The following is an 8842-nucleotide window of genomic DNA, read 5'->3' on the forward strand; positions in this document are numbered from 1 at the left end:
TGGGAGAGGAACAAAGTGGCTAAGACGACTGCTAGTAGTATTAGTGGTGAGAGGAACTCATCATCAAGTTTGTTGAGATCCAATGCAACTCTCTTCTCTGATGTTGGTGCCAGCCACCACCAATAACAAATGCTAAGTTTCCCTTCATCAGTCAGACACTACTAGCTCCTTCAATGCCACATTCCCATATCATTATCTCCCCTTATCAACTTCCAACTTCCAACAGAAATACAGATACATATCTAATCATTAATCACTTATATTTTTTTTTTTACTTATTTTTTTGTTTGAGTATTTGAGGAGTTGTTTAATTTGTTATTACTGTCGAAAAAGATAGAACATTTGCCTCCCCACAAAAATATAGATATCTTTTTTTATTGAAACTTCTTGAACTCGAAACTTGTGAAAAGAGTTGGCTTGGATCCATGTATGTTAACAAAATTTCAGAAGCAAATAGAAGATGAGAGACGGAAAAAGGTGAAGGGAATTAGGTTCAAGCCTTCAAGGGAATATAAGGTTATATAAAGTGAAAGAAATGGGTATAATAATAAAGGGTTATGCTAAGTGTACACCAAAATCAGCAACCAAAATCTGTCACTAGTATAAAATACATACTGGATACAAATATATTATGAAAATAAATTAAACTACACATGTATTTATACACAAATACATTGGTAGCTGATTTTAGTAGTTGATTTTGGTGTATACATTTTTCAATAATAAATTCAAAACTTGTAAACGTCTTTTTTCAATGTCTATTATTAATAGAGAGCTAATTAAAAATTAAAATATTTAATGACCTAATTAAAAAATATATAAAAATTTAATTATTTATTTGGTAAAATTATAAAGAACCAAAGGACCCAAATTAATACGTACCAACTCATCCTACCTATCCCTTTCATGGGTAGTAGTAGACTTGAGACTTGATGCTCCCAACAAAGTAAGCACATTCATATTTCACAACCCATGCAGCCCCACCACATTCCCGTTCACAAAATTTGAGAGTCAGCATCTATTATTTACAATTTACAACCACAATTTCTTGTACAAAGATTAAAGCATCAACACATACGTGGCCACTTTCATAACCATTCAACTTGCTCTTATAGGGTGTCCTCCATTGCATTAAAACAAAAGCACATTATTTTTTCCCTTTGCATTTATTTCTAATCTCTTGTTTTCTGTTGAAATTATTAATGATTTACATAAATAATTGTTATATATGTTCATGTTCATCGTTCACCTAATAAAATGCAGCTGTAATGTTATCTTTTATGTTTACCTGAAATATCAAAAATTTTCCATGAGAAATATATGTTTGAACATATAAACTTGCATAGTCACCATCTTTGAAATTCAGTACAAAAATGTTGTTCGATCTTATGTTTTTAGACACCTATTTAGGGCATTGTCTCTTATAATAATGAACCGACAAGATACATTAAAACCTAAACATATCTACAAACATGTTCAAGATAACATTACTAAGATCAATGTGGTCCCCCTTTTTTGTTTAACACCTAATAAAACTTATTTTTCATCTTTGGATTATTGGACGATAAGGTGTCTCGGACACCCTACCCTACTTTTGGATGTACAAATATCATGTCTCTCTAAGATTAAGAGATTAAGAACAATGTCTATTTTGTTGTTGCATGTGCATCAACATAATATACATTATGGCCTGACATAAACACTCAACAGTAGTAGCATAGGAGAGGCCCTCAGCAAGAGTGGTTTGGGTGGTGTGATATGGGGATAAAATTAGCGGGGAAAAAAGAAGAAAAAACAAACAAAATGGTCCCCAAGTCCCACATTTACCACTAGTCCACTACATATCAAGTCCAACTCCTAGCCAATATAGCTGAGAAAACCAAAATTAATTACAAATGGACCATCCATGTGGAGTTGGTCGGCATCAGGAATTAGTGCTCCAGCTAAGAGTGGCTAGCCGCCGCCGTCACATGGCGCAGCATGGATTAGGACCCCTTGCTACATGGAGGGAAGGTCGATATGCCTTTTCGCGAAAGCTCGGCCAGCACACTATCTGTGGAAGGAGGCTTGAGGCCTAAGGGTAATGGTAGCCATGGCTTGCTTATTGCTTCTTTCACTACCTTGTCAACAACCTCCTCGGCCTGCGGCGCGTGTATATGCATGGAAACGCATTTTTATGAGTTAGAGTTGGACATCTTTGCATTTCATGGTTGGATCTTAGGGGAAATGGTTCCTCTTAAATTATTTTTCTCTCAATTGTGGTGGTAAAGTATAATTTCTTACCATGTACTCTCTTAAGTAGGACAAAAAAAAATATGTAAGAAGTTGAATGGTATAAAATTTCCTTTAACAATATCAATTGGAAGAAAATTTTGAGAGGATCCATCCGATTTTGAAATGATTAATTAAGAGATGGAAAATCATGTGATTCAGCAATAAATACATGCTTCATTAGGAAATTCATACTTTACAAGCAATTTAGTTAAGAATTTAATTTTCATATAATGTCATATTTAACTTTTTTACATTATCATTGAATACGATTTTATCATATATATATATATATAATAATGATGTATAGTATGTGATATGAAGTAGTCATTGTTAGGCCAACTATATAAAAATTCTTTACAATGTATTAAAATTGTGTAATTTATATAGGCAATTATAAACGAAATTTAACTACGATTGTTGTAAAATACATGATTAGTATTAAACGTGAATATAATGTACCAAAAACTAATGAACCGTGTTGCACATTCTGTCAATCAAGCGTATAGCACACAACTTTTCTTTTTCCTTTTCTAATAGATTAATCCTAAATGAGTTTCAAGCAGAGTGAGAGTTTCATCACAACATGTACATCAACTAAAGTCTAGGCCAACGAGAATTCAGAAACTGTGACTTCCCATTTTTCACTATGATCAAGTAGAAAGAAACCGAGAAAGAGAAAGACTTTTGTATTACCAGATGAAGATCAAGGGAACTCTGTGGCATGATAGACTTGTAATCCACAGCACTAGTATGGTGCATGCCGGGGACATTCTGCGTTTGACGAAAGCGACCGTATTAGCCTTTCTTCACTCTGTAAACAATTTGAATAACTAGAAAAGATGAACTGTACTCACCAAAGGGTAGGAAAAGCAAGGAAGAGGAGCCTGAGGAGGTGGCAGAACCGGGCAGCCCCATGCATCCGCATGCATCTGCAACTTCAAGAGATAACATATAACATGTTAAATATAGGTAAACAACTCCTAACCAGCTAACTTTAAACAATTGCAATTAATAATCATTAATTTGTACTTTTTAAAAAATAAAATTTAAATAATCACTAATTAATAACAATTAATTAGTATGGAGTGTAATTACATCAGAAGCCAGAGTACAAGGTAGCGTGAATTCTAAGCAACATTGTTATTACCCCGGGAAGCGGCTTCCAGTGCCAGCTTTCTGTAGGATGCCACAGAGGATAACCGGGAGGGCCCCAGACCGGCATAGCTGCTGCTTGACCGCCGGATTGCCTCCACATGGGATATATAGGAGCTGGCGAAAGGGTGTGATTGGAATGATTCGGTGGTGGAAACGCCATTATTGGTCGTTGTTGAAGACAATAGCTCCTTTGCATTTGATCCCTTTGATTCAGCCATTTCCTACCTTCTTCCTTGGGCAATATTTGTCTCTTATGCATTCTATATTTCTGTTAAAAGAAGGTGGAAAAAATTGTTGACTATGTCATACGCAATGGATGATGCACTTGGTTTAATTTGGTATAAGATTAGAATCATGAAAGAAAACTTAGAAACAATCAAATTTCTTGGAATCTTAAAAGCTAATCAACTCTTTCTCCATTCAGTAATTAGGATGGTGTTTAGGAGGATTGACCATTTGCGCATGATGCAACATGTTCATCCAAGCGCATCAAAGACATTGCATCATGCATACAGTTTTGGGAAAAAGAAGAGAAAACTTGAAACTTGAATGAGCACAAGACCTGAAGATGGCTTGCAACATTATGCCTTGTCAATCCCTCCACTTTCATTAGATCCAATATTCGAGATGGAATGGCCTGGTCAAGGCCTAGTTGTTCCACCGCTTTCACAAATTTTTTGTGCAGCTCGGGTGTCCAGTCTACCTGAGACGAGAAACAAGCATCAAAACAGTTTTTAAATGGCAGAAACAATAATAAACGACAAATACACTTTTGCTCAAGTATTTATTCAAACTCATAAGTGATAGAGCAACGTAACTTTAGAAATTACATTTCAAAAGTTTGAGAACCATGCTATGTTTGAGTTTGATTATAATTTGTTTGTGGATCTAAGCTGCCGCATTGTCTTTAGTTTCAACAATATGACAGAGTATTTTAACACAACCAGATAAAGATTGGTTAAGAATATGAAACTTTTGCATCACAAAATTTCTTTTAACAACTTCATGAACGCAGAGCAATGTGTAATATCCATGTATCTAACACGTTATTTGAATAAGACCAAACAGTCATAGATTAGCTTACTTTCATCTTCTTCCGATGAGCTTTTAACGTGCATGAATCCACTTTATTTGAAGACTTTGTATTACCATCATCGCTGCTAAGAACCTTATCATTTGTATGCTTATAAACAGAACTATCATGGTTCCCATCTCTAGAATCTTCCCTTAAATTCTTGACCAAAGTCTTTTCAGTGTTCATTGGTTCATTAGTATTATTACTTTCAAAATTCAAATTTCCACATGTAGTTTCGACGGATTTCGATTCTCCTTCTCCATCATGTTCCCCACTCTCCTTTTCTGTTGAGCAATTAGTCTGCTCTTGACAATCGCCATCGTCCATCAATCTCGATCCCTGATTCAATTGGGGGGTCGATGGAGCCGGATACTTATCGCTTCCAGGATCAGGATCATCATCAGTATATGTACTTTCTTGTTGTTCATTGTCTGTTTGGAGCTGCAACATGGATACTACAGATTCTTTGACCGGTTTTAGCGATTCGGACATAACACTTGCACTAGCATTGAATGCCTGCTCAAGTTTCAACCATATCAAAAACCACTTTGCTCATATTATATACTAATAATCAAAAACAAAAGTACATGTGAAAGAATTTGAAGTGGACAAAAATATACGTCAAGATTCGTATTTTTATCCACTCCAAACTCTTAGACATGTATTTTGTCTATTTACTCTGAAAGAAATGTAGTGTTACAAAATATTAACAGACCTTGTGAACCACATGCTGCCATATATTTCGAAGCTTCTCCTCGGAGAGAGGTTTGTGAAGGAACTCAACTGCACCGAGCTTAAAGAAGAGTGGAGCGAAGAGTCAAGAGTTGAGCAACACAAGCACAACAGACATGAAAATGTGCTAACTTTATGAAGCATTAATTTGAATGGAGAAGATCAAATTTGGTCTAGAATTAATAAAAGATAACCAAAAGCATGAATTACGGCAATGCAAAAAATAGTGGCAAACCAACGAAATAGAAAATTGTTTTGCTAAAAAAATATTTGCATAATCAGGGATATTAAACGAAATATTACCGCTATGCATTTCATCATGGTGCTCAGGCAATGATCGTTTGAAGTCACTGCACAAAAGATGTTGATATCATTGGTTAGAAAATTAACAGTCTTCCAATGTCATGTTCCATTGTAGACATTGATCAATTGGTGGAAGCTTCTTGTCGTGAAATCACTTTTGCGAGAAGTCGTTTTATGGTATAGTATCAGAGCTTTTATGACCTAAAAGTCTAAAGTTCGGTCTTTTGTTGACGGCAAAAGAAAGAATTTGAGAATAAAGCAAATAAAAAGAGAAAAAATGTCTATGCAAAAAAAAAAAAAATCACGCAAACCTAGACAAGGCTTTTGCGCAAGACCTCTTGTTAGATTAAACTTTTTAGAGAAATGGTTTTATGACACTGCTCAATGAGAAAATGAATTTTCCACCATATGAGAAATAGCTCCAAGCAACAATCACAAAAATCAAAAGCTTACAATTTTCCCGATTTCCCTAGACCTGCATAAAGTGATGGTGAAAACTGAAAAGGAAAATTCGCAATGATTTTTCTCTACTTATTTTGGAACTGATTTTTTCTAATTAATTCATTTGTCAGTGCCATTGAAAGCAGAGTGCTTATGCCATAAAAAATGGTTTTGGTTTCTTTACTTACTAATGGTTGGCAAATCCTTGGCATTCTCAAGAAATTTGAAACCTCCTTGGCCGCTGTTTATATTCACCTGCAATAATAATTGAAAGACAGCATCCCGCTCTTATGTTCCTTTCCTATTTGAACTTCACAATTACAACGATTATGATTTATAATTTGTTGTGATAAATGAAAGTTTGTTACCTCCACTATGGCAATGTGGAAGCTTTCGGATCTACTTGAGATCGCTGATAAGGCTTCATTCTCGTCGCAGAAAGCAGAAACTGCACAGAAAATTTCGAGTCTTAGTCACTAAGAAAATTTAACATAATGGGCTCGCTCAATTATCAAAATGAAAAATTTTAAGAAGAAGAAGGCATTCAATCAAATTTTATATTCTTTTCAGAGCATCTAAAATCTTAGACCAAAGTTTCCCAAGGAACCATATTAGGACTATATAAAGCCATGTTTCTTGATTTCTTAGAAATGGTGACCAACCTTAACCATCTAATTAAGGTAAAGTGGGAATATTTGCAACAAAAAAAGAATCTAATGTATAATGACGAATTTAGTATTAGACATGCCTAGACAATATAAGAAAGAAGGGATCCCAAAAGAAAGGGCTAGCTGTTGCTACCATTATAGTCCATGGCTTCAAGCTTTGGTTTTATCTCGGCCGCGGAAGCGGCGTCTCCTTCAAGGAGAAGAACCTTGAGTCCCTTTGGGAAATCCTTCCATTGTTGTAAATCATTGACAGTGCAAACCATTGCTTGCTTGGCATCGTTTCGCCGCACCCCACAGAAGAAGAAAGTGATGACAGATCAATATTACTTCTTAACCACCATCCAAATCCAATTCCTTCTGCAAATTAAGTTAACTGATCAATTGGTTCAAGGAACTATAGTAGAAACACCGTTGCATATTATGAAGCTTATAGCAGATAATAATGAAGAACATATTGTAGTGTGTAAAGATCTCATATGTTGATGGCACTTTCTAGTTTCAACAGAACAGCAATAAGACAAAGACCATGGTGATTGATTAAGATCTTACAGAAAAATAAAAATATAAAAAACACTCAAATTATTGTTGAATAATGAGAAAACGGATATAGTAGAAGAAAACTATGCGACAAAGCTAGCATTTCTTTTCAGGTAGAAACACCAGAAAATTTATAGAACCCCAGAAAGATAATAATAATAATAATAATAAAAAAAAACAAGATGATCAAACTAAAAAAGGTTAGGCATAAACATAAATATACATGATACATGCATGCACTATTATTCTAATCCAAAAGTAAACAAAAAATCCATAATCTAAACTTATCCGGAAATGAACATTTCGAAATAAAGTGAATTAGCATGCACCTAAGAATAGTAATGGAAAATCATTAAACTAAACAAACAAACAAAATAAATAAATAAATAAATAATGCTCTTTGTGAAGCCATTTTATATATAACTACCTTGACATAAATAAAGGATATTAAATATTTGATGCTTGAGATTAACTAACGCCAAAGCTAAAGTTTGTGTTACTTTTTTCTGCTCTTATTATTAAGAGGGGAGAGGGAGAGAGAGAGAGAGAGAAGAGAAGAAAGTAGAGGAAAGGGAAGAGAATTGAAGAGTATAAGAGAGGATGCCTGTGACTTTGTGAACAGTTGCTATCATGTAAGTTACGGACCACAGCAACTATGACTGAGAACCTTTCTCATAAATCTACCATTCTGCCACTTACTTCAGTGGTGAATATTCCAGCATTACATATTAATGTTATTATTCTACCAAAATTAAGACTTGTCTTTGGAGCGTAATAAGCAATTATAATCGGAGAAAAGTTGAAAGACGATTTAACTTAATATTTTTAGCCTAATAACTCAACAATATATTTTTAGTTTATGTTTTTTAACATTATTAATTAACTACTAACTAAAAATAATAAAATTTTCTAATTCTTTAACATTCTTTATTATCATAATAGTTCAACTATGGAGAGAATTTTCTTTCGGCCAATTAATATCGGCAAACTTTTTTAAATTATTTTTTATTTTAAATTTAAATATTAAATAACTATCAATTTTAAATTCTAAATTATATAAAAAATAGAATTTTATAAATAAAAATAAATTAACTAATATTAATTAATTAAAAATTAATTTTTCATATTTATTCTTTTCGTCATATTTCTTAAATGTTTATTAAAAAGACACACATAATGATAAGAAGGATTTATTAGATTATTTATCAATAATTTACTGAAAAAACTCTAGAGTAAAATTTGAATTTACTTTCTTAAAATATATTACTGAATCTGAATCTTTATTTTTATTTATTAGAGTTAAACTTGAAATTATTTTACAAGATATATTATTAATATAATATCTAAAATTTTATATTGCTAATAAAATAATTTCAAAATATACGAATAATAAATAAGCTCTCAAAATATTTTAAAACATAACCAAAAAATAACATATTAAATATATATTTTTTAAAAAAATTTTAGAGATTAGATTTTGATATTATTCTTTATAAACATTATTAAAAAAATAAAATAATTTTATCTTTAAAATTTGATGATTTTACACATTAAATAAATATTATTTTTTTATTTATAAATGACCAAAATATTTTTAAAAAATAAAAAATAAATAAATTAGAGCTCAAATTTTGCTATAATTTTTTATATGTACTAG

At 32.6% G+C, this 8842-nt stretch overlaps 1 protein-coding gene across 8 annotated transcripts; it reads right to left on the bottom strand.

Moving 5' to 3' along the window:
• Positions 1 to 1592: 1592 nt before the first annotated feature.
• On the bottom strand, positions 1593 to 7943 carry LOC107628694 (two-component response regulator-like APRR2). 8 transcript variants are annotated; one of them, XM_021120065.2, is made up of 12 exons: positions 7790 to 7943; positions 6782 to 7005; positions 6349 to 6428; positions 6169 to 6235; positions 5540 to 5586; positions 5220 to 5297; positions 4514 to 5020; positions 3992 to 4132; positions 3422 to 3697; positions 3129 to 3209; positions 2968 to 3045; positions 1593 to 2141 (listed from the first exon to the last, which is right to left on the bottom strand). In XM_021120065.2, exons 2-12 carry the CDS (start codon positions 6909 to 6911, stop codon positions 1986 to 1988), a joined length of 1641 nt encoding a protein of 546 aa, XP_020975724.1. In that variant the 5' UTR covers positions 6912 to 7005; positions 7790 to 7943; the 3' UTR covers positions 1593 to 1985. The 8 variants fall into 8 exon arrangements, with proteins under 8 accessions (XP_020975724.1, XP_088357474.1, XP_016186772.1 ...); XM_088501348.1 differs by having other exon boundaries at positions 3129 to 3203; positions 7790 to 7929; XM_016331286.3 differs by having other exon boundaries at positions 3129 to 3203; positions 7613 to 7887.
• Between the last annotated feature and the right edge of the window lie 899 nt (positions 7944 to 8842).

This window comes from Arachis ipaensis, chromosome B1 (assembly GCF_059453495.1).
Source record: "Arachis ipaensis isolate K30076 ecotype BB chromosome B1, ASM5945349v1, whole genome shotgun sequence".
In the NCBI taxonomy this organism is placed as follows: domain Eukaryota; kingdom Viridiplantae; phylum Streptophyta; class Magnoliopsida; order Fabales; family Fabaceae; genus Arachis; species Arachis ipaensis.